The sequence below is a fragment of the Condylura cristata genome, unplaced genomic scaffold (assembly GCF_000260355.1).
Source record: "Condylura cristata isolate star-nosed mole 26May11 unplaced genomic scaffold, ConCri1.0 scaffold00029, whole genome shotgun sequence".
Lineage (NCBI taxonomy): Eukaryota > Metazoa > Chordata > Mammalia > Eulipotyphla > Talpidae > Condylura > Condylura cristata.
In genome coordinates this window covers 25,089,894-25,116,974 of record NW_004567130.1, presented here as the reverse complement: position 1 = coordinate 25,116,974, position 27,081 = coordinate 25,089,894, and the positions used below count along the sequence as shown (strand labels likewise).

The following is a 27,081-nucleotide window of genomic DNA, read 5'->3' as shown; positions in this document are numbered from 1 at the left end:
CTGTTGTATACTAGTCATGTTGGTCTTATTCCTGCAACATTCTTGATTTCTCAGATCACTAATATGGTTTTTTGAGGTTTTTTTGTGTCTTGATCAGTTTTTCTGATTTAAAAATTTTTGTTTCATGACAGTCTTGAACTCTGCAACTGATGAAATCATCCTCGTCTTGTGCCTATATTCTTCAATGTTTTTCTGTCCTTGTGTTGACATATTTCCTTCAGGTTTCAAGGTTCCATTTTTTTAGTATAGATCTCTCTGTATATTTTGCTGTTCTAGATTTCCTTTTTTTTTTTTGGTGATGTATCTATAGTGATGCTGGTGAAAACTGCATTACTCTTCCAGTCTGTAGCTTTGAGCCTTTCTCTATCTGGAGTCCGGAGGCCGGATCGGGAAGCTGCTGATTCAGTGCATGCTTCAGGTTCTTGGGTGAGCCGGTTGCTGTTTGGAATGCTGGCTAGTGTGTGCCCACTGCTGACCCACTCTCAGCATTCCACACTCACTCTGCGTGCTGCACAATCAGGCTCGGGCGTGTGGGAGGACAGCCCAGTTCACAGCCCTTGTTTGTCACTGAGGCCCTGGCCTGCCTCCGGGAGTTTCCACCTACATCTTGTTTAACGCTGCTTGAAGCACCTCGGGGCCCTCTGGTGTGGTCTCTGCTGACCTCTGATGGCTCACGAGTCCTCTGGCTCTGTCGCAGGCAACAGGACCCTGGTGTGTTGTCAGTCTGGGTTAGCCGTGGGATGATCCCCCACGTTTACTTTTTCTATTCCTATTGCCACTGGCCAAAGACCACAAAGGCTCTGGTCTGTCAAAGAGCTTCATGCCTCTCTCTTTTCATGTAGATCATGTAAAATCTAGAACATAAGACCTGAACATGTTTTTTGGATTAATTTTTACATAGGGTAGAGATAGCAATTGAGTTGCAATTTTTGCAGGTAGTTGTTTATTTTTCCTATTTGAGATTTTCCTTCCTCCATTGAGTGTTTTTCATTTCTTTGTCATAAGTCAGTGGTCTGTCTATGTGTGTTTTATTTCTGAGTTCCTTTGTCCATTGCCTGTTTAAAACATTTATGAACATAGAAGGTATTTCTATGTTCATCTTTGTATTTCATTTCAACTTCTTTCAGTAATATTTTGCAGTTTATAGAGTAACTTTTATCTGTTCTCTGGTGAGCTCATTGTTTTCATGACATAATATTGATCTTTTTTCCACATCCCGTTCAGAACTTTTGTCCATTCTAAAGTGGTTTCTCATTTTCGAGTTTTAATAATTCTTCATACATATTTGATTCTAATTCACTATCAGTTACTGTCCCAATGTTATCCATCTAGTCTGTGGCTATCTTTTATCATCTCTTGACAGTCTTTTCATAATAAAGATTTGAATTTTAATGACACGCCGGTGACTTATTTCATGTATCACGCTTTTGGGGTTGCAAGTCGTCGCCACCAAGTTGATGTCAATTTGATGGGCTCATTTCTTGCAGCTCCATTTTTTTCATTTTACATTAGAACAATGGCTTGTTTTGAAGGTATTAGGCCTGTTTCTACATATATTTATTCTTTTTTCATGTTCGGATATACAGTCGATTCCATCTGTTGGGCAAACTATTCTTTCTCCATTGAATTGTCTTTGCTTCTGAGTCGGTGATAAGCCGACTATGCTAATAAGGCATATTTCTGGGCTCTCTATTTCACTGATTTGTCTGAATTCTGTCATCAGTACTATGCTGTCTCAATGAGTATTTCCAGAAACCATGAAAGCAAAAGAGTGGAGTGAAATATTGAAAGTATTGCAAACTCTGTCATTGTTATTTTAAGTATTTCTTCCGTTTCTTTTTTTCTTCCTTCTCTAGTTGCTCTAGTTGGAGATTTCCTTTTTTTTTTTTTTTTTACATCTGTTCAAGTTCACTGATTGTTTTCTTGGAAATAACTGGCCTTATTGATCAAGCCATCAAAGGTCTCACCCTTCATTTCCGTAACAGTTTTTTGTTTTATCATGCACTTTTGATTTATCAGATTTCCGTACCTCGGTTTATTTTACAATACTGTTCTTTTTTGTTGGCCCTTTATGCCACTAGACATATTAGCCCACATGTCATGCTTGTTTTAAGTTGAAGGTCTTGTAATGTTAACATCTCTGCATTGTTCAAGCATGACTCATGAACCGTCTCTTCAAACAGACAGAAGTATATTTTCTTTTGCTGCACTTGCTTTGTTTCAGACTGAACACGACAGATTGGCTAAAGAAGCTGAGGTTAATAGACACTTAGTATGTGTTTGCCTGACTAGAAATTACATCATATTTACTGCTCTCTGTTGTAAGAATAAGATGCTAACATTTTTCAGTCTTTTTTTTTTTTCTTTGAGTCTTCTCTCCTGGTCATTAACTTCCCCTGATATTTTAAATCAGGTCTGCAACGTACAACTCTTTCTGTTGCAATCCCTGGTTATTATTAAGAATCCTTGTTTCTGTGGTGGCAAGGAGTAGGGGAGGAAAAGAAATCTTAAGCCTTTGGTGAGCTTGTGTTTTCTAAGCTGTGACCTTTCCAAGTTCTCAGTTTTTCTCCTCAGCTGGGTGAGACAGAAATGCTGGTAGCAGGGGAGCTTGTTCTGTTATTTGGTCTTCCCTCAAAATAATTTGGTTCTGGTAAAGTCACAGTCAGTTGGACTCTGTGGAAACATTTTCCCTGAAGGGGAAACTCCTTTCACATTTATCAAGGACTGGTGCTTTGCAATAGTCATGGTACGTTTACTATCATTAAGAAAGCTTAAAAATATTTTCACCTAGGTATTTTCCCAGAACTTCCCCTCCCCCTTGCTCTGGGCACGCCACACTTTTTGAAGGCTGAAGATTACGAATTTGAGATGACATCGCTGTGCTTGCTTACCACAGGTCTATGCACATCCCAGAATGCTCTCTCCTGGCTATCAAGGATCTTCCTCTCAACCTTGTCTCTTTTTTTATCCACTCTGTCAACAGTGATAATAAATAATAAGTAGTGTTAATGTATTTCTCTCTGGACAAAAAGCCACAGTTGAAGAATTTTCCAAGACTCCCAAGGACTCACTTTGCTTGTGCTTCTGCTTGCATAAAAATGAACTCCCACTTCCGGGCAAAGGCTCTCTGCAACCTGGCCAGACTCTCCTGAAAAATACAAAATTGGGGCTCACTGTCATGCTTCCCTTCCAGGGTTACCCATCACACACACGTTTGCTCAAAACAAAACAAAACATGGATAGTATTTTAAAGTACTAATTGCACTCTGGTCCTGAATGATGTTATGCTCACTGCAACTTATTAACAGTCATAGGAGAAGGAAAACCAAACATAAATATTCATGTCAATGAATCCTTTAGAGAATCCAACTAAAAATCCAAAATTCTAAGATGGCCTTGCGTGAAAAAAAAGTCCAAAATGACTCCTTGGATTTTCCTGTGCTCAGTTTATGCAGAAATAGAAAAGCAGGTACTTTCTACCACGGATTCAGTCTTTCCAGTTCCGGACAGTCATGTGATCTGTTGGTACCTACACGATCATTTCTAGACAGTGTTTCATAAAGCAACTGTCTGAGCAAATGACATCAAATTAATTTTATCCTGATGACCAAGCTGAAGGTTTCATAAAAACTATTTTCCCACTACAAATGCGTTTTTATTTGAGTACCTTCACTATTTATAGTATGCATTTAAAGGTTTTATTCCACTTTAGTCCATTTTTGCAAATAAGAGGTGCTTCTCCCTGTACTCTGCGGTTATATAATTAGGATCTCCCTATTCCCATTGCGAATGATAAAAGGAAGCCAGCAAATCAGCGAATCATTAAGTCATTACATTGTCTGATCCCTGGAAATCTGATCCTTACAGTCACTGAGTGTAGATAGTTAAGAGTGCTGAGACAGCTCACAGGACTCTCTCTTGCTCCTTGCATGACCTGCATGGCCAGAAAGTCCTGCATACTCACAGCTTCATAGTCTGCTAGCTCCAGTCTCGCCTTGTTTTGCATGGTTCTCTTACACAGATAAACAGCTGAAAGGGAAACAAAAAATCAGTAGTTTCTAACCTGCTTATTAACACCGAGGCACTATATACATGATGATGTATGTGGCATTAAAAGTCAGGCTATATTGGTCATGTCACTTCTTTCCCAAATTATAATTACCTACTTTTATCTGTGTTTGGGCAAAAGTAGATAATTTGTAACATTATTGATAAAATTCATTGTGATACTTATGGTGTTATAAGAAATCGGCATGTTTAAAACATTGTAGCCATTTATTTTTTTTTAGAAGAGTTGTCATAATATTAATTTCTTCAAAAATACGGGCAACATCTTTCCTTTTGACACAAAAATTAACTAAAACCTCTAGATAGACAAATAATGTCACTGCATGGAGAGGGAGTTAGTGATTGTGTTCTATCAAATGAAAGGATCTTTTAATGTCAGCTGAAGGTTTCTTGGTCTAGTCCACTTCTTTGCTTTATTTTACTGCTTCACCAACTATCAATCGTCTTGTCACAGGGATGCGGAAACTATAATCTCTTACCACTTGCAATGTAACTACCTTTCACTATATTTCCCTGAAGCTTGGTCTCTTAGCTACCAGAGAGTCCATCTGAGCAGCAGAGGGGACAGAGGGAGAGAGCATGGTCCCAGCGCCCCGCCATCAACACTCGTATTTCTTCATGTACCCCAGAAAATCAGCCATGTTCTATATAACACGAAGAAAATCAAAACTTAGCGGCACCCTCTCAATTTCTAGCCGAGTAGTGTCATCTGTTCATGTATATCACCTTTTGAGTCTCATTGTCTTGAAACTCAAGATAACCACCAATTCTAGGTACTGTGTAGATCCGTCCTTTAGATAAAAACTGTCAAATGCTTTTTTATTTTTTGGTAAGACGAGCTCTGAAGGGCGCCTTAGAAAGAACAGAGGGCAGCTGGCCACACTACCCTATAATCTGCTCATGAAGTCCAGCTGATACTTGTAAGGTACTATCTTAGCAAATCTCAGACCACTGCAAACAATTTCTGCCCTCAAAAATTCCCTGCATGAATGTTGAGACAAAGGCGAAAGCAAACCAGGGAATGATGCTATTATTACTACAAACACTAAGAACCAGGCTATGCTCTTAGGGCGCATCTTTTTATAATGCACAAAGGCATTATATTCTCGTAATAGTATCAGCAATTTTAATAGTAACTTCCCAAATCACTGAGCTACAAAATTGTAAAAGTCAAACTGCAAAAATAAAAGTGAGGTGATGTGTTAATTTTCTATTTGGTCATAATTTACATTTGCTCTGTAAGAACTCATCCTGCAGCAGTCACTATTACGTTAGCAAAGTCTCTCTAATGTTCTTAGTGGCTGGAAAAAGAGGTTGTGCTGTATATGCAATACCCCCGAGGCTGTCTTTTACGAAAGAAAGCGTGTATCTTCTGAAATATTTAATTAAATAATGCCATTCTTCCTGTAGAATTACTTTGATCAAATCCCAAGCCCCGGCTAAGTGCTTCACCTGCTGCCTTCTTACAGATTATGGGCACCTGATACGTGTTCTTTTCAAAATTAGGACCTTTGGGGAAACATTTCTATTATTAAGTCAACTAATAAATAAAAACCAGAGCAAGATGAGTGTGCTCTTTTACGTTACTTCACTAAGAAGTTCTGGATCTTTAATAAAAATGTTTTTTCTTTTTTCTCCAGAGAATTGTCTCACCTGTTGTGGGCCTAATGTCTTTGTTTTTACAGCTCCCCCCCCCCATTTCAGAACAATGTTTTTCCTTTTTTCCCCCTTCATCAAATGCCCACACCCCATCTGCCACCCCATCTGCCACTCTTCCCCACCGCTCCACCACTCCCCCTATAACCTCTAATAACCTTATCTCCTTTCACTGAATGCAACTTTTTATTTCATCTAATGTTCTCCAGTAATTGCTTTCTTGGGTATTTATATTCCACAGATGAGTGAATGATTTCACACAACAGAATTATCTCAAGGTCCACCCATTTCATCTCAAATGCCACCAGCTGACCTTTCTTCACATCTGTGTAATATTCCACTGCACGCATGCTCTCAGCTTACCTCCCCTCATCTGCGGAAGGTCACTTGGTTTGGTTCCATGATTTGGCAACTGTAGAGAGCATGGCCATCTACCTGGGTATGGAGAGATCTTTTCATATCCCAGTTTCCATGTTATTCGGGCAAATACCTAGTGATGGTATGGGGTCACAAGGCATTTCCGTTTTTGTTTTCTTGACATCTCTTACTGTTTTCCCTGGGGTCTGTGTCAGCTTGCATTCCCACCAACAGCAGGTGCGAGTTCCCTTTCTTGCAACCTCACTAACATACTTAAGTCCCTTCATTTTCATATGGGTCTTTCTCACAGGCGGGAGGTCGTAACTCTGTGGTTTTGATATACACTTCTCTGACAAGCAGTGATGTGTAACGCTCTCCCCAGGTGTCTAAAGGTCATCTGAAGGTCCTCAGAGAAGTGTCTGTGGAGGTTCTTTGCCCAATATTTTAAGTGGATCGCTGGTTTCTTGTTGGATGTGTGGCATGCAAGCAGTTTTTCCCCATTCTGTGGGTTGCCTTTGTTTTGTGATGGTTTCTTTTGAGTTACAAAGAGTTGTAAGCTTGCTATCATCTCACTTTTCCATTTTTCTTGTTTCCTTTCTGCTGGGGTTGTGCTCTCAGCTACGTCTTTAGGGCCAATGTCTTCTAGTTTGTTCCCTTTTCTTTTCTCTCCAGTGCTTTCTGGTTTCAGCTCAGTGGCCAAGTCTTCAGTCCACATTTAGTGAATCTGCACTGATGATATTCAACCTGGCTCTTTATTTTCTGTGGCACCTGAAGAGCAGGTTGATGGTGGCACGCTCCATTGGCTTCAGTGTGTCTGAACAAAATCCCTTGCTCCTGACTACTTAACCGAGGACTCTGATAGAGAATTTTTGATTGACAGTTCTTGGTTTGGGGACTGTGAATATATTTTTCCACTCTTGATTGGACTGAAATTTGAGGAAATCTTAATTCAAAAGCCCTTATGTATTTTTTTTATTTTTGATCATTTGCCAATGATGTGTCTTGGGTGTCGGTCTTTTTGTGTCTAAAATTTTAGGTACTTTCTCTGCTGGACTTCTGTGTTTACATCTTCTGTGGCTTGGGGGAATTTCCATTTATTATTATTACATTTTGCAAGAGGTCTCTTAGTCCTATTTCTTTTTCTTCTTCTCTGGTAGTTCAGTTTCCTCTTCTAATTGAATGTGATCTTAGAGTTTCTTGTATAGTTTGCTCATTTTCTGTCTTGACACTCTCTCTCCGAGATGTGTAATTTGTTTGAGTTTTCTACAGCTGAAATTCTTTCTTCCGCCATTTTCATTCTATTTAGAGCACCATATAAGTTTGACTACTACTCATTCAGAATCTATTTTGGTATTTTTTTTTAATATATTCAGTCACCTTAGTAAAGAATTCTCTTCACTGAGATCTCGTGTCTGCCTTTGGCAGGCCGTACAGTATCTCATTGAACACTTTTAATATTGTTTTGAAGTTATTTCTCAGTTAGGCTCTCTGTTTCTGTCTTCTTTATACTTGTCCTGGACCGTCAGTCCTCATGTTGTTTTCCATCTTGTGTTGGGATGTTCCTTACTTCCTACACATGCAGATTTCCTTCTCTGTTGACATGTGTGTATGAGCATGTAGTTGGAGCACTGGGCATTTGTGTCTGTCCTCTTCTCACTCTGCCTGGTGTGCAGTGGCGGAAGGTGAGCCGTCTAAGGCTCTAGATCTCGATCTTGGCTAGAGGTGTGGGGTCTGGCTCCTCTGCCTCTTGTTGAGGCCCACAGTAGGCTGCACTCTGTGCCTAGCTTGTCTCTCTGCGCCTCCTGTGGTCCTTCTGGGGCTCACGCTTTACATTTTAAATGTATTTTTATTGGGGACCTCCTAGTGGGCTAGGGGTTGGTTACATCTCAGCACTGCCATCATGATGGCTCGGATTCAGTCCCCAGCCAGGGAGTTGCCCCACATGGCGCGGCAGACCTCTCCTGGCCCGCCTGCTGCTCCCCTCAGCCTGTCCTGCTCCCCGCTCTGTCTCTGGGGAAGCCTAGTACCCCCCGTACCTGTGGCCTGTACTCCAGTTCTTCTACACAAAATAACAAATAAAACTCTATATCTACTACCATTATTTTACAGCCCTGTTCATATTTTTTCCACAGTAAATAATTTCTCCTCGTCGTCAAATCACTCATTAATAACCAGATTCTCCTGGTCCCCAGACTACAGCAAAGGGAACTGATCTGAGGAGAAAGTAAACAGGGTATATTTAAGCAAAAAGCCAGGATGGAAGTCTAGCAGACAGCTGGGGTCTAGAGTGAAAGTTGGGGGGGGTGATGATGCTAGAGTGTGTGTTGGGGGTGGGTAAGAGAGGACAGGGTGATGCCAGGAGACTTGGAAGTGCTGGAAAGCTGCTGAGGGGTGTTCCTTGTAAAATGGGAACTGATGTTGGGTGAGAGGTGTGACATGATCTGACATATATTTAAATAATTATTCAAGTTTACATCAGGCCAAAGAGTTCTAAAGAGTAAGGATGGACCAGCCCTCCCTGGCGGCTCAAAGGGTTAGGACATTGCACTGCCAGCTGGCTGCAGCTGCTTTAGTGTGAGTTCGATCCCCGCCTGCCCCGGAGGTGACCCACATGGCCCGGCAGACCTCTCCTGACCCGCCCGCTGCTCGCCTCAGCAGTGTGCCACTTCAGTCTGCCTGTTCTGCTCCCCGCTCTGTCTCTCGTGAGGCCTCTCACTGCCCCTGCACCTCTGGCCTGTACCCCAGTTCTGTATGTATAAATAAATAAATCTTAAAAAAAAAAAAAAAGAGTAAGGATGGACCATACGATTTGTAGTAGTGATAGTGCAACAGAAAGATACCAGCACAGGGCCTCCCTGGTGGTGCAGGGATTAAAGTCTCAGCACTACTGAGCTGCTGCAGCCGCTGCAGCCCGGGTGCGATCCCTGGCCAGGGAGCCGACCCACATATGGCCCAGCAAACCTCTCTTGTCTTGCCAGCTGCGCCCTTCAGCTGTGTGCTTCAGTAAATCCACCTGTTCTGCTCCTCACTCCATCTCTGGTGAGCCTTCTTAACCCCTGCACCTCTGGCCTATATCCTAGTTCTTGTATGTGTACATACATGAACATTAATCTTTTTTGAAAAAGGGACAGAACACACTTAGCTGTTTCCTTAACGACAGTCGAAATATTCTTTTTTCTTCCATAAGAATTTCTTTCCCCACCTGGTTTCTGTTATTTATATAATTAGAGATCATTCAATCTGACTCAGGCTAATTTTGAGAAACAAGCACAGATCATCCCTGGACGACATGGAATCTGAAAATAGCTCTGGGTCTTTTTAGTCGTCACCCTTTCTACCGTGCACTGCAGATGATGACGGCAAGGGGACGCAGTCGACGATGGAAAACGCTCACTTCAAAGGTGACCTCCCCTTCCTGTGGGTGATCACCTCTCAGAACACCCATCTGCTGTACCTCCACCCCTCCTACTTTTCAAACAATAACTGGCTTGCAGATTCTTCGCTCCCTCTGCTTCTTGGTAATCTCCTCCTCAGCTGTGCATAAACCAGTCTTAATAAAAGTAAAGCCATTTGTTTCCTAACTGACAGAATGACTATGGCCTTTGATTAATTTTATTTTTAGAAGATAATGATCACATGGATGATAGCTCTGAAAGAAGAAGAATGAAATAATAATAATAGTAATAGTTAACATTTACTTAACACTTACAATGTGGCAGGCACTGTTTTACTGCTTTATAAATTAACCAACGAATCCCCAAACAGCCCTGTGCTGCCTATGTCATTATTTCCATTTTAAAGATGAAGAAATGGAAGCTTGGAGAGTTACCTTGACTTGTTGAAGTACACGGCTAATAAATAACTGAGCTGGAATTTGAAAGCACTTGTCTAAAGAACTATTCTCATTTGAAGGAATACCATTACAATTTGAATCATTACACTAATATTATAGATTAACCAGAGGACAGTTTCATACATCTTTCTACAGAAATGAAAGACCAGCGATATTCAAGAGATCTCAAGGAAAGAATGTAAAAGTTGTCTGGACAATTAACAACAAAAGGTTAAGATGAGGCAGAATTTGTGAGACATTGAAGGACCTATTTTATTAACTTCTAAAAAATTGAACTTTAATTTTTACCCTTCAGCTTTACCTTTTTATTCTGTTCCTTTTCATTTCTTTAGAACCTGTCCCAGGTTCCTTTCCATTGGAATCTCCCCAAAGTTTTTGAGCATATTTTCTTGGTTGCTTACAGGATTTTAGGGAAATTGATTTGTGATAAGAGCAGCCTTTCAGGTCTGTAAATGAGTTTAGAATTGTTCTAGTTAAGATTATGAATAAATGAGAAAGCCCAATCTTTCACAAACCCAAGAAACACAACGGGTAAAAGCTTACAGAGGAACATACACGGAGCCGTCTTCAAAGTTAGTGGGTGAATAATATCTGCTCCTAGCTGGGGATCTTATGAAAAAATTCTGAGCCCGTTTCCTGAGATAGGAGAATTTTAATGTTATTTTTACTGACTACATGTAGTTGTGAAAATGGAAAGAAATAATCAAAGAAGGTTTTTGAAAATTAATAAAGCATTATGCAGTGTAAAACTAAATGTATCTGCAGAGGCACTGATGATCTGCTCTTTAGTTAAGCCTAATTATAACTATTACTTCAGATTCAACAAAATCTATAATTTTTAGAACTAAATTAGGACTTGACTTCATTATCTTAGCAATAACTTCAATTTTCACAATTATCAATAATATACTTAAGAATTTATTCATAATGCATATGTTTCTTTATGTCTACGATTAGTCCCAGTAATAGGAAATCAGTATGGATGCATTTTTTCCCCAAATGTAAGATGTGATTTTATATTGAGCTTAATATATTCATTTATTCATTAACTCACTCAATGTGCCAAGTAACATTCTAAGCTATAAGACAGCGATAAACATTGATGTTCCTAGTCTTTCAGTTTCTTATGTTAAACTAGTAAGAGATGAAGACTAATCACAATTATTTAATATTGTGCATACACTTCAAGATAACTGAATAACCATTATTTCTCATACTTTAGTGTACAAGTCACTTCATGCATATTATCTTCTTTGGTCTGTTAGTAATTGTGTGAGTTAAACAATAGAAGTTTATTTATTTACTAGATGTGAAATATAACACTCAGAAGGGAAAAGAGTTTAGCTGAAGTTTTCATAGCTACCTAATGAAAAAAGGATTTAAACAGGGGCCTCAGGAGAGTAAGTTCCTAGAATATGCCAGAGACTCAGAGAAGATGGGAGACAGAGTTTCATCCAGCAAGATGTGGCTCCCGAGAGTGGTAGTTTGGGGTAAAATTTCTTCAGTTTCTTGTTAGTATTTATATAAGTTGTTTAAATAAGAATAGAACAATACATTCTATAATCATATGTGAGTCCCTTAACATATCTTATGTTTCACGAGGCTTCCTTTTGCATTTGAGGCTCATAACAATTATCCATCCATTTAGGCTGTGAAATTCATAAAAAATACTCTAGCTTGCCTTCATTAACTGGCCATTTTGATAGACGTATGACATCTTAGAATTATGTTCTTTAAAACCACTTTAGAGGCTTCAGGGAAAGGGTTATTTTAGTATGCCTGTTTGACTGCAATGTTAACATTTGAAAGTAAATGAGCAAAATTATTCTCCAAACACGAGGATCATACAAGAGAAGTATAAAGATACTGACTGAAGTCTAGAGATGGTCATTTGAAACTTATACTGCTTACTTACAGTACTAGTTTCTGAATAATTAGTTGATGTCTTTAGAGCTAAATATTATGCACGACTATTCTAATTTCTGCATAAATTCTAGGATTCAAGGATTCAATAAATCTTTATTGACCACTTGAACACTTAGGCGCCAAAGATTTTTCTAGTTGTGCAAATGAAAACTTAACTAAGATTTAGTTCTCAGACCCACAAGGGGCTGACAGAGCCAGGTATCAGGATCTGAGCAACATGGAGGTCAAGGAAGCCTCTCCCCGAGGCAATACTTTTGCTGAGTCTTAAGGAGACAATAATTGTAATCTAGCTATGGACTTTGTACAAGACTGAGTTTTCCTTTGATATTCTTATCCTTTGCACTGCAGGCATAGTGCTATGTGATAAATAGATGCTAATAAATGTTATTTTAAAAGATTTATTGTTATGTATTTATGCATACAGAACTGGGGTACAGGCCAGAGGTGAGAGGGTGAGAGGACTCACCAGAGATAGAGTGGGAGGCAGAACAGGCAGATCTACTGAAATATACTGCTGAGGGGAGCAGCAGGTGGGTCAGGAGAGGTCTGCTGTGCCTTGTGGCTCACCTCTCTGGCTGGGGATCAAACTTGTGCTATGGTGGCTGGTGATAGCTCGCTAGCATGGAGACTTAACTCCTGTGCCACCTGGGAGGCCCCTCATAAACAATTCTTACGGAAAAATATTCTACCCTCGAGGTAAAGCGGGAGATGGATTTTTATATATAGGAGCTTGGCAGGCATCAATTTAATTTCTCTTTCATCATTTATTTAGCTATTTTAAAATCACAGTTTTTGCATACCATTTTGTAAGGCTGTTTAACCACAAATATTTGAGTATACCTTTCTGGAACTTATTTTGGAATAGGTCTTAATATCCTGTTATCAGAAATGAGTTACATCCAACCTTGCCCTAAAGAACCCCCCTTTAGATTACTAAATTACCTAATTCAAGATATACAATTCATTTTAGGCAGCAAATTATGTCTAAAATAGAAACATGTTTAAGAAGACTTTTCAAGCTTTGCTATGTACTCCCCTCTACAGAGAATCAGTCTAAAGTATAGCACCATAATTTGATAAATAGCACTGTGATCCCACAGAACAATATATTATCTCTGCTACTCTTATTGCAACAGCTGAGAGCTGGCCAAAGATTTACAAAGAAGCTATAAAGAATTGGCAGGAGACAAGGCAGCTTTAGAACAAAAGTGTGGCCCAGGTCAACCACATAAAACTCAGCTTGCCAAAATTTGTTCTACAAATGGCATTGCACATTTTGCATTCTTAATAACCTGAGAAAATCATTGCAACCATTTGATAAGAAATTTGACAAAATTTCTGTACTTCAATGTACATGAAGAAATGGCCAACATAAAAGTTACATTAAAATTTGGAATAGATAAAACTTGTCTGCTAATAAAACTACTGAAACCTCAAATTCATACTTTGCTAGGAAAGCCTGACTGTCACATGAAACTTGGCAATGTTGCAAAGCACCGTATACAATATTCATGGACAATTTGGATTCTGGTCATTTTGTAAGAGGATAATAATTATTATCATCATTATCATCATTATTATTATTATTATTACACTATTATTCTCACAGCATCATGAGTTGGTTATGATTACCAGTGACTGATGTTAATGACATCAAACTGAAAATTAATGCTTACTGCATATCATCATTTTCACTGGGAATTACTTGGTTATTCCCATGGTGTGTTAAAATTCATAATTTTATCAATGGCATTTCTAACTTCCAATTCCTAGCTCCTACTAGTTCCACAAGTAAACAACTTACATATATTATAGTATTATAGTTCATATATGTTTTGCATACTCTTTTTCCATAAACAGATATATGTCTGTTCTACAATTTTGTTTAGATTCCACTAAAATATTTTCGAAAACCAATAGTAGTTAACTTTTAGGTCACTTTTCTACTTAAAACTTACTTAGCAGAAGATAATGGAGCCATAGTTTGTATGCCTTAATGTCAACATCAGAATGTTTGAAATTTTCAAACTTAAACATGCATGGACGGGAAAATATTATTCCAAACAGCACTACAGTAGAGGGATAATATTAACAATCACTACAGTAGAGGGAAAAGCACTAGATACTGCACTGGATAATATGCTAAGTACCAAGTCAAAATCCTAGCAATTTCGTGGGTATCAACGAACCGACTCTAAAGTGTATATGAAGAGCCGAAAGACCCAAAATATATAGCACAATACCAAAGAGGTAACTCTGAATGGTTAACACTACCCACTCTAAAGACTCACCGGAAAACTAGTAATCAAGCAAGACTGTGTACTACTGGTGAAAGAGTAGAAAAACACATAAATGGAACATAATAGAGCCCAGAAATAAATGGTTATAAATATTCAACTACTCTTTGACAAAAGAGCAAAGGTAATTCACCGGAGAAAAGTAGCTTTCAACAAAACTACGCTCAAGCAAGCAGCCATTTACATTCAAAAGGAAAATTAATAAATTATGGACCTAAATGTAAAACACAAAACTATATATTTTTTTAAATAGCATGAGAAAATCTAGATGACTGTGTCTTGTGATGACTTCTTAGATACAACACTAAAGACATGTCTCTTGAGGGACAAAATTGGTAAGTTGAACGTCACTGCAATTTTAAAATTCTTATTGGTGCAAGAAACTTAACATAATGAAAAAGGAAGCCAAGGACTGGGAGAGAATCTTTGCAAAACACATCAGATAACGGATTGATACCCACAGTACACTAAGAATTTTAAAAACTCAACAATAAGGAAACATTTAAAAAATGAAAAATAATTTGAACAAAGAAGATCCACACCAGGCTAAGAAGCAAATGAAAACATCATGTAACAGCATAAGTTATTAGGGAATTGTGAGTTAAAACAATGAGATACTGTAGCTCTTAGAATGGCTAAAATTCAAAACATTAACAGGACTAAATGCTGATGAGGATCGAAACAACAGGAATCCTAAGGCATTGCTGGTGGGGAGGCAAAAATTGGACTGCTACAGGGAAAATAATTTGGTTATTTCTTCCAAGCTAACATTATCTTACCACCTAAAGCAGTGATCACTCTCCTAAGTATTTATCAAGATGACCTGAAACTAGGTCTAATCACAAACCTGCACGCTAATGGCTACAGTCACTTCATTCATAATAATCAAATGGGGACACAATCAAGATGCCTTTTAATTGGATAAACAAACTGCACTATAATCTTAGAACAGAAAGTGATGTCCCGATAAAAGGAAATGAAATATACTTTAACGAAAGAGAGGGAGGAACTTCAACAAATCTTGCTAAGCATATAGAGTCTCGCCAGCTCACACTCCTCAGCAGGGTGTGTCAGTGGGTCCACCTGTTCTGCTCCCCAATCTGCTCTGATGAATCCTCTTGCTCCCCCACACCTTTGGTCTGTACCCCAGATCCTCTCTGTAAAACTAATAAATAAAATCGTAAAAAAAGATAAACTGAAAATGAGGGGACAAAACTAGAAACGCCAATAAAATCACAAGAGCTGTCTCAATCCATCAGAAATGCAAACCATGACCACAAAGGAGCTTCATGTGACATTTCTAACAATGATTACGGAATGGAAAAAAGTTCATAAAAGAGCAACAGAATCAAAAGAAAGAAAATATGAGGTAGCGGATCTAAGAAATACTCATCCAAATTGAAAAAGTTGGTTGAGGCATCCGCAGTAGACAAAAGAAACAGTGGAGAGAACGAATGAGCATAAAAGTCATAATGTTAGAGAACACATACACAGAAACGGGGTAAGATTTTTCCAAAAGGAAATGATGTAAAAGGCCTTCGTGAAAACTAAGGAGAAACAACACTGACAGCATGGGGATCTGGGAAGGCGCAAAGGAGACAAGATACAAAATATAAGTAAAGAGATGATTGCCGAAAAGCATGGAGTGAGGGACAGGGGTCGATGGCGCCATCCGGGAGGCCACGGAGCTCTGGGCAGTGTGATCTGAGACGGACACACGCCGAGACTTTATGATGAAGCTGCTGAAACGCGGCAACGAACACGGGACACTGAAAATACCAAGAGTGAAAAGGTAACCTGAGAGGGACAGCAGTCACGGCAGCTCGCGTTTCAGCAGGAACACTGAGAACAAAGGGCTTGGCAGGAGATGAGAGAGACAGAGACAGAGACAGAGAGACAGAGACAGAGACAGAGACAGAGAGACAGACAGACAGAGACTCCACCCAGAGACTGAAAAGTGAATCTAAAAGAAACAGGAAGACATCTTACTATAGAGGTTACTATACAGCGTCACAATAGTGACCAAGGAAAGACACTTACATCACTTAACATGGAGAAAGAGGACAGTGAGCCGGAGGAGGGAGGAGAAAGAACTACAATGTGATTAGCAGAGTGAGCCAGAGGGGCCTTCGCTTGGGCCTAAGGGTCAGACTCAGCAAAGGCCTACACCCAGTCCCCGGCTGGGGAGTGACCCACGTGGGCAGCAGACCTCTCCTGTCTCGCCTGCTGCTCCCCACTCTGACTCTGGTGAGTCCTCTCACCCCCTCCTTGAGTCCCCCCGCTCTGGCCTGCACACCAGCTCTCTTCAGCCAAAAAAAGAAAAAGAAAAAAAAATGAGGCAGAAACCTGACTTTTGGGTCACACAAATAGCCCATCATGTACCAACATCAGCAGAACTCTCCAACAAAAACTGATAGGTAGAATACATATGGCAATGAAAACAGAACCTAATAGTAAAATATAAAAGTAGCATTCATTCAGATGGCTTGATTCTATTTTTTGGTTGATATTTTCTAGCGCTGCGTGGCCCTTTCAGTTTCTTTCAACCAATTTCAGTAAAGCTTGTTTCAAAAAGTGGAGAGAAAGATTTCTGACTAATTATGGCATGACATATCATTATTAGACCCCTCAATCTAAGCGCGAAGGAGGCAAAGTCTCCCCATATAACTTGACGGGGTTCGCTCGGGCGCTGACAGTGCACCTGTCACCGTTGCTACAGCAAACCAAGTCACACGAGCGCGAGGCTGCTTTCAGTGATCGTCAGTCCTCAGTTACTGTCATTGTTATTATCTTAGTTAATTCCAGGTGAGGCTGGGATAAAAGGGAAGGTTGGGGTCAAGGAGCCTGATCAAGACTGTCACGTCTGTGACCCAGTTTCCCCTTCTGAGCAGTAACAAGAATAAAAAAAAGTAGACAATGAGATATTGCACTGACCATAGTCTGTGTTTTCCGGCTCCCAGCAATTTGATGGCCAAAAATAGGGTGTCTGGAATGGGAAAAAGTTGAATCCAGATTAGACATCAAGATTTAGTAATTTCTGATTTCTTTCGTAATTATCTAGAAAAGTTTCCTAAATCGATGATGTGTATTTCAAAAAATATGCTCATGAGGCATTGCTAGACATTTCTTCTCCATTTACTTTGCTGAGCAGCTTATGCTTCAGTCTCCAAGTCTCTGCAGCACCAGCAGGTATTGGAAATGCCCATGTACTGCTGATTTTTGTCATAAAGTTAAAAGATTCGATAGCATTCTTCAAATAATAAGTGTTGATTAACAAAGACTGAAAGCAAAGTATTACATTTGATAAGGCTGAGGATGAAATGTGTTTAAATATATCAATTTTTGCTATGATTCCTTCATCTCAATATTGCCATCAATAGATTGAAAAACTCAGCCATCAAAGTCTTTCCCTAAAAATCAGATGACCTTTAGGCTTCTCTCACCTAAATTAAAACAACTTTCTCCCGCCCTTAAAAAATATTGCTTTCCAAAGCAGTCTGTTCTAAATTTTTTAACTGCACAAAGCAGTAACTATGTTTTTAAATTCATGACACAGTTGGTTGATTTGCCATTCTAGAAAGTGATTTACAAAAAGTCAGTGGCTGACAAAGAAACTTTTATTGTTATCATGAGCATTTTATGTTTTCTAAAAGGCCTTATTGAGCCCTGACACCAGAACATGCTTGACTCCAGCCATGAGCACTTGTTCATCAAACTGTTAGCTCGGGTAATGGCGACTCTGGACTGACTGGCACAGTGATTCAGACATCCGCCTTGTGGATTTCATTATATTTCACTTCATGTCCTATAACATTAATATTGACATGTAGCAAGCATATTTGGGGCAATCTCTAATTACCTTTTTGATAATGTACCAGCTAGAGGGATTATCAAGGAAAGCATTATCATGTAAGCAAGAATCGCTTGAATCCTTGGGGGACAGCTGTTCTAAACTGTTGAAAATCCTCAGTGATGCTTTTCGTTGACCCTTGCACTTCCTGGGAATTGCTGTAGGCTAACAAGCTGCAAACATGGGGCGCAAATTAACTGTAGAAATTCAAAGGATAAATGAGCCACCAGAGAAGGGGATATGAAGGCTTTATAAACCCTTCCCGGCTGACTGCCTCACCTGAAGGCTCCTTGACTCCTTGGCAGGCAGCAAATGGAGAGTTTTTTTTCTTAGAAATAAAATGGGTCAGGATTCAAGGGGACCTGCATGGACTAGTGTTGTTGAAATGCTCCTTATGTTCCCTTTATGGTGCTTCTTATTGCGGGGGTGGGGGGTGTATGTGTGTATGTGTGCACGCACTTGTGTACATATTTAGTTCATTTAGACTCATCTATTTCAGTTAGGCTGGTCATGGGAATAGTTTCTGCTGCATTACCATTTTTTTTTATCCTTATGTCATTTACTTTAGTGAAAATTTTCTAACTGTAAAACAGAAAGGATGAAGCTATTTCAACCTGTGGTATTATGTGGAAATTTCATAAAACCAACATCCTTCACTAATATTGCAAGATTTTTTCCTAGGAAAAATATTTTGAGTTAGAATTAAAGGCAGCAGAGTTTAAGTGGACTTCAGAATATTTTAATCTAAAAGACGCTTTCTCCTTTCTATTGATGGCTTCTTTACCTATGATGACACTGAGCAAAATTAAAGCGTATTCTCACTAAACTTACTTGAAACCTGTAAAAGGTGCCGTCATCCTTGAGTGTGAGAACGTGGTCGGAGATCGGGAAGAAGTAGCCGTGAGCAGCCATTAGCGTTCCCAAATGGAGAGCCTCCACTGTTCGTGAGAACAAACCAACAATAAATTAAAAGCTTTACAGAGTGTTGATTAACAAAAGCGAAAAACTTTGTTCTGTTCCTGTTTGAGCACATTCAGCTGTGTTTGCATTTCAGCATTCAGAAAACCTGATTTTCTAGGGTTTTATTCTTCTTTCAGCTCGTTCATCCAAGATACTAAGATCTCTGTGACAGTGACTGTGAATGACACACTTACCCTGTGATGACAATCCATGAAACAAAGTTATGCAACATCAAAACTGGAAGGTATTTAGAAATTATAGAATCTGGGCCCTTCATTTTATAGATGGGACCTATTTACTAAATGTTAGTGCTTTTCCATAAACCTACTTGACATCTAAGTAGTACTTTAAGCTCTTGAAAGTATTCTCACATATGTTACATTGTGAGAATTGTGGTCTAATACCAGCAAATTTTCCAAGTGGATCATTATTACGAGATGATAAAAGTATGACTAAAGGTACCTAGACTGAGGTGAGAAACCAGGTAAAACAAATATGAACAAAGATGTAAGAAAAAAGAAGGTCATCTAGAATCACCTATGCAGTGCTGCGTGAGACGATAATCCTGTTATCATCCAGACTGCTCTAGCTTTTACACATAGAGTTACATACAATGTATTCCATACACGATATTCTAGATAGGGTCTACAGAGGTTTATTTGACGAACAAAATACATTTCCCAATGGGCTGGAACACAGTTGCAATGTTTTCTGTAAACAAATGCATTTCTTCTATAGCAGCCAATCATCTTTTCCCAAAAAATGAGTTAACTAAATTTGGTTCATTATTATGACATTGTACAGAGATGACATAAATTGATAAATTAAAATCTAAAAAACATGGAAATATGCAAACATTTCTTAGTTTAACATAATCACATATAAAATATAAAAATAACTACTTATATGCATAGTATATACTTGCAGATTTGTTTGTTTCTTAGACAAGTAGATATAATGATTCTTTAATGCTAAGATTCCAGGATCTGCTTCTATCTCCAGTTGTCAATTTTGGGGAGCTATGACAATCCAGCAAGTAGCGAGACACTAAGCTTTTCACTGTGGCACTGCTAGGCATAAGCATCCTGTCCACCCCCCTCTCCATGCATGTATTGGCTATTACTTAAGGTCATTGTTACCTTTTTTCTCTCGTGGATACTATGGAATGTCTTCTAATTGTTATTTAGCACCTGGTAAGCATTTTAATTGGTATCTTCTCCTGTCTCTGACCCCACTTGTACTTTGTTCTTATCACTAATAAAAAACATCTACCAACTACCCTTTTTGCCATATGAGTGGAAGACATTATCAAGTGAATCCAACTTTCCATATTTGCAGTGAAGTTTCCCCTGCACAGAATGCTTTTTTCTACAATTTTTTCATCAACTATATACACATACACACACACACACACACAAAACGTAATTAATGCATCTGATTACATAGTTTGAAGTCAAGACATTCTTAAAATCCATTCTGCTTACAACCACATACCCATATGCTCATGAATTTTATTATTAAAAGTTGGGAGCAAGTATGATGTAGGAAGAATAAAACTTTGGAGATGTCTCCTGTTACTTAAATCCTGTAAAGCCCCTCCATCTATTAATGAGGTTAGTAAATCCACCTTACCGGGTTGGCATAAAAATCAAGAATGTATGTGAAGAAGTTGCAATAGTGCCTTGTGCATACAAGATACTCAATAGGTGGTAGCTATTGTGTTTCATTACTTACACATTGGATCATTTTCAATTTTCTCTAAAGCGTTTTCAGAAAATATACTTTCATAAATTTGCTATTCAACTAGACTGAGTGAGGGAAGCTGGCAGCCCTAAATAGTATCTACTTACATCTCCTTTTTGCATATGGGTTTATGAAATTCAAGTGGTAAGAGGATCTATGAGGATTTCTGATTCATAAAAATGAGCAGGTGCTTCCAGACTTGGCCATGTTGAGTCCCTGGATGCTCCCATCAGATAGTGTTGGGCAGAGTAACACATTACATCCATTTTAGGATTTCGGAGTCAGGTGGCACAGATGGTTTGTCATAATCGTATATAAGATTTTTATTCCCGAAGTAGGAATATATTATTAACACCACATTATAGCAAAAGAAATTGTGTTATAGCACATGAGGAAGCTGGCAGCATACACACACTCGAAAGAAAAACTGAGAGGCCCAGATAGAGAAATAATTAAGAGACTGAATTCTAAGCTTAGGAAAGATTCTCACTGAAATAAAACAAGTGAGTGAGGGGAAAAGCAGTTGGGTGTTAACGTGCTGATGAAGATGGGCAGGACTGGTGTGCTAATGACACTGGGAGGGGCAGAGCTTATATTTCTAAAACACAATCTAAGTTGTAAACCAATGTTACAGTAAAGCAAAAATAAAAAAGAAAATAGTAAAAGTGAATCAAGGGAAGCTACAGAAGAGAGAATCAGAAGCCAACTCAATGCAAGAACATTACTTTCCTTCACCCGCTAGACACAGATTATCGGTAGACCTCTTTCACGTAACGCTGCCTCATTTAAGCTTGCGTAAGTACCTGCTTCTGAGAATAACAACGAACGAATTAGTGGATTTTATCTACACTTTTGAGGAATACTACTCATACTCATTTTTTGCTTAATAATATATATTTTTATTTCACCACACTCCAAGTGATACTTAGTTTCCTTTTACTATTAAGGAAAATTTGTTTTGATAAATGAGATTTAGTACAGATAAATTTATGGGGATATTATTAGCTAAAAGTCTAGTTTCTACATGACTCACAGATACTTCAGATATATAGGTCAAATCAAATCATTTCACTTATTATTTAAAAGGACGGAACTTCTAAAAACACCTACAATGTGACTTTGGGTTATTGGTTAAATAATAACTCGCAAAGTTGGAGACTACAGTGGTTATATGCTCCATCACAGAGATTCTAGAAAACATGTCTCCAAGAAAATACTGTCCAAGGTAAATACTGTCATGGAAAATCAGGAGTTGGGTAAAGTTTCTATTTCACTTAAAGCTATAAACTTGCATTTAGTAAATCAACAGCAAATGGAGATATTGGATCAATGCTTCCAAGAATGAATGAATAAATTTATGAGTAAGTGACATATCAAAAATATGAAAAATAATACACATTTTGTGTTGTGATAATGAACAATTTGTTTGGCTCTTCTAGGATAATGTAGATGCTCGTAATCTGTTTTTCAACATCCTTTTCCAGACCTTAAGGTGGGGTTGTTATAGAACTTGTATTATGCGGAAAGGCAGTGAATGCCAAAAAAAAAAGGTCTAAGGGCCCTCGCTGGTGGCGCAGCGGGTTAAAGCACAGCACTGAGAAGCTAAAGCCACTTCAGCATGAGTTCGATTCCCGCCTGCCCCAGAGGTGACCCACAGGGCGCGGCAGACCTCTCCTGACCCACCCGGTGCTCCCCTCAGCAGTGGACTTCACTGATCTGCCTGTTCTGCTCCCCACTCTGTCTCTGGTGAATCCTCTCACCCTCCGCATCTCTGGCCTGTACCCCAGTTCTATATGCATAAATAAATCTTTAAAAAAAAAAGGTCTTAAAGTAGAGCTGGGGTACATTTTCAAGGTTGAATTATTTAATGCTAATGATAACCACTTTCTCATGGTTCCGCTGCTTCTGAATCTCAGTGCAGTTTTAATCAGAATCTGGAATACTACTGATAGAACCAAGAGTTTAGCGAGTAACTCATTAAGACTGCCTTCCCCATAATCATACACCAGATGGCTCTGCCACATTATGTGTCTTAGCAAAAGAATCACTTATCAATCTTCTGGAGCATATGGTATTCATGTCACCAACCCAACTCAGTAAGTTCAAAAACAAACCTATCAAAAAATTCATTTATTTTCCATTGGAATATACAAGTCATGAATAAAATGAGAAATAGAACCCCAATCGCAACTGTGAAGATGTGAAGGGACTAACATAGCTTTAATTCATTGTATTACTTCACCTCAAACCCTGTAAAGGCAGAGTGAATTCTATGTAACATTATTTACTTTTGAACACATCTACTTCACAAAGTTATTATGAAAAATGTTATTAAAAAGACTTGGTTAATATTTAAATTTATAGGAGCATATATTCCTATGCTCAGTTCTATCTTCCAGATAGAGAGCATCATTTTGAAGTGATGGAAAGATTTCTCTGAGTCAAGAAAATAATATTAAATGTCAATAAGTCTTGTTTTTATTCTTGTTTTCATTATTTCTTCTTACTTTTACTTAGGCCTGACAAATACATTTTTTTCATTAGCAATATTCTTCATGTGGCCAGAATGGTTAATGTATGGGGAGAACTATTTTAGAAAGAAATATACTCAAAATAGGAAAAAGCCAGATAGAGAAATGCTAAAATACAGACAGAGGTAATAAAATAACAGGCATTCATCATTGTGCTTCTGAGTCATAATGGAAAGATTTTGTTGAATGTATTTTGCATTTAATCAGACAGGGGTGATTTTAGAAATACTTCAAAATATGGTATTTTTGGAATTGACATTTCAAGATATAAGGGTAGTCATATGGAAAAATTCACATATATTGGACATTTTGTTCTCCAACAAAGCCAGAAAAAGTAATCTATTATTATATTTCGGAATTCTGAGCTAACTCTATTGTGTCAATAGTAGGAGTTAGTGAGCGAAGTATTTGGGCTTTCCTTTAAAAAAACATTATAGAAGTGAATAGTATGGTGATGAGATAAAATGACCCTCTTTGAAAGGAATAGAAATAAGCACATTTTGGATCAACTAAACTTTGTGAAGTGTATTTTAACTGACAGAAGTAAGTGATATTTTCAAACAAAGGTGAGTCAGCCATGCTGTGAAAGCTCCCTACTTCTGCTCCCAACTACCTCACCTGTACAATGAGGATAATAAAAACCTGAAGTCAAAGTTTGTTGGGAGAATAACTGAAATGATAGGTGCAATTTGCTCAAGGTCTATTGATTATAAATGCTGCAAAAATGTGAGTCACTGTCAGCTACTTGATACTTGTCTGGTGTAGAAGACAGAGAGGGAACCTGGTGGTGGGTTTTGACCTCGGCTTCAGGACATGGTAAGCACTCCCAACTCAACGATACATAACGTATCTTGGTAATCAAGAGCGAAAGATCAGTGCCAAAATCACAGATTCAATAGCATAGTTACATTTGGTATCATAGTTACAGTGAAAGACTTCCAAAGGCAACATATGCTACATTTTGCATTTACGAATCATAACATGAAAATACCAGAGACTGATTAGAAATCAATTTAATCAAGAAAAGGGTTGGGAGGATTGATAAAAGAGCTGGTAAAAGATAAAATTCATGGCATCTGACAATACTGAGAGTAACAAAGACAAAGGAAGTGCAAAAGTAGTAGTCAGGATGGAGATCGAGTCTTGGGAAAGCATAGTAAGTTCCTAGGACTGAAAAAATAAAAAGTAAAAAAACCCAAGCAAATCCAATGTAAACATTGATACCAAGACTAAACGACTGTAGATGAATGATGGTTACTATGCATCTTCTTTTACTGTTAGAAAGATCAAGTATGCACATACTTACTGCATTAAACAACACCCCACATATAGGTCACACACAGTGACTGTTTCTCACTAGCTTTTCATACCTTAAGGTTATCACTACTTTTCAGACCATTACCGAAACACTATACCTCCAGTCTTAAATTGCAAAAAATAGTTTTTAAGATTCATTTTGTCTGTGAAGCAATAGTATTCTTTGTACATCAGTAATCCTTTACTTTCAACTGTGCTGATTTGATTTTTATACTGGGGTCATTTTTCCAGGGCTACAGTTTGTCGAGTGTCCCACTGAGGCGAAGATGAAATATAAATCTATTATGACTATGTTTTCCTTCCTGAATAGTGAGTTCTTATTTTCATTTCATGATAGCATGATGCTGACAACAGCTGCTTCACTGTTACTTACTTTAATCTGTGTAACTTGCTCAGATGGGCGTTTTTAAAGCTCGCGCGCTAAGTGAACAGAACTATACAGAGACAATAATGTACAGAATCAGAGCTACATTTTCTATGGCATGACTACATCAACTAGCTCAAAATGAGGCAAAAGTCAGAACTTAATGTTTCTGCATAATGTGATTTCTAAATCACCCTAAGGACATAGTCAGAAAAGCCATGCCTGTCCCCTCTCGGAGTGGAGGTAGATCAGCTGCATCAGTGCGTAGCCAAGCTTCTCTACCAGCCACTGTGTTCTCGGTTCACTGGAGGATTTTTAAAAAATAACAGTGTATTTTCTAAAAACTTAAACTTCATTTTTATTTCATCACTTTGAATTGTTTACCACATGTGAAGGTTCTTAACACCATAACTTCTTAAAGTCATAAAATGTGTCACATGTGTACAAACCTGTTCTAGGAATTTCCAAACAGAGGATGGTAGAAGTTGTTTCTAAACTCTGGAAATCAGTTTATTGCTACAGAACAATACATTACATTCACCACAGTAAGTGGGTTTGTGACTTAAATAAAAATATTACAACAACCATGGAAGCTTGGTGAAAACCTGGAATCACAAATAATGTTTTCAAACTTGGGCATAAGTGTAGTTAAGGCAAAATTATAAATCAAGGTGGTTTTTAGTATGTTCATAAAGGGAAACCTCATTGCTTCATAACTACTTACTATAAAAGTTCTATATTACAGTATTAATGGACATGTGTACAACTCATCCATTCTTTCACCAATCACCTGAATCAAATATAAAATGGATACTCTGTGAAAATTATAAAAATAGGCAATTTAGCTAAGTATACATTATCATAAAATTTTTGTAAATGCCTAAAACATAGGTTAAACTTAATTATAATTTCCATTCTTGTTTTGTAATAAAGGACCCGAGAAAACATTAAAACCACAAATTGGAAAAACATTGATTTACCTGGATCTTCTATAGTTAAGTTCTTTATTAACCACTGAACAATATCTGAACCTAGAAAAATAAAGAGAAAAATACAGACATATGTGAACATGTTAAGTTTAAGAATATTCAACTTTTAGCACTCATGTTGGGAACACTTATCACTGTTATAAGAGATTAAATATAAACCATAAGGGATACTGAAAACATACAGAGTAAATATGTAACTTCTCTTCAATGGAGAAGATGCAAACTAGTAAATTTGTATAAAAAAATAAACTTAATTTCATATATTAATTATAGACAAATGATTCATTCATCCATTCTTTTAATCAATATTTTAGTTCCCACTGGAATTCAAGAACAATTCTAAGCATGCTGTCACCATGCTTTATTTATAATGTGGCCCCTGTCTCCTTTCTGGTTGGCCACGTTCCGTCCTTGTATATCAAACTAAGTCAAACTTGTCAGTGTTGAAGACTCCAGCATGCATCAAACCTGGGTGTCTTCACGACGCTATCCCTGTAACTGTTTTCAAGGCCCTCATAATTAGTACAACCCTACAACATATCTTGGTTCTCACCTCTCTCTCTCTGCAGTTTACAGCACCCACCTTAATCTGTGTAGTTCTGTATTGTGCTTTGACCACATGGCACCACAACTACTTGTTTGATTGAAGACTTCAAGTACATACCTTAACTCGGCGTGTCCTGTTCATCTTTGTGTATTAGGAGCATAGCAAGAGCTTAATTATAAACTTGAGAAATTCAGGTTTTCACTTCATACAGAAGATGTAATGAATGAGCTAGGTTTTAATGTATGAACAATTACAAAATTTAGCTGCTGAAGGAGGCTTTCAAAATGAAAGGTGTCAATCAGTTAACAAAACAATATTTTAATGTATAATTTCTATATAATAGATGGTAAGAATAATAGAACTTGAAACTAACAAAACTGTTCATTTTGGAGGCTGAAGACTTGGATTTATTTCTATAAATCAGGCAGGAAAGGACAATGTTCTCTAGTAAAAGCATTCTGAAGAAAACAGGTATTGCAGAGTGCTGTGTTCAGTCTTATATCCTGAGATGTGACCTTTTCTTTATTAAAAAAAAAAAAAAAGGCCCTCCCTGGTGGCGCAGCGGGTTAAAGCACAGCACTAAGAGGCTTAAGCCACTTCCGCATGAGTTCGATCCCCGCCTG

General features: G+C 38.2%; 1 protein-coding gene across 1 annotated transcript in view; it reads right to left on the bottom strand.

Annotated features, from left to right (window-relative positions):
- The window catches only part of RGS7 (regulator of G-protein signaling 7), a 213,470-nt gene that overhangs the window by 37,301 nt on the left and 149,088 nt on the right, over positions 1-27,081 (bottom strand). Inside the window, exons 4-9 of the mRNA XM_004691057.2 lie at positions 25,903-25,953; positions 18,839-18,945; positions 17,092-17,143; positions 3,965-4,029; positions 3,072-3,148; positions 2,892-2,973 (exon numbers count right to left, since the gene is read on the bottom strand). Coding sequence (XP_004691114.1) covers positions 2,892-2,973; positions 3,072-3,148; positions 3,965-4,029; positions 17,092-17,143; positions 18,839-18,945; positions 25,903-25,953 — 434 coding nt within the window. The remainder of the gene's footprint in view (positions 1-2,891; positions 2,974-3,071; positions 3,149-3,964; positions 4,030-17,091; positions 17,144-18,838; positions 18,946-25,902; positions 25,954-27,081) is intronic.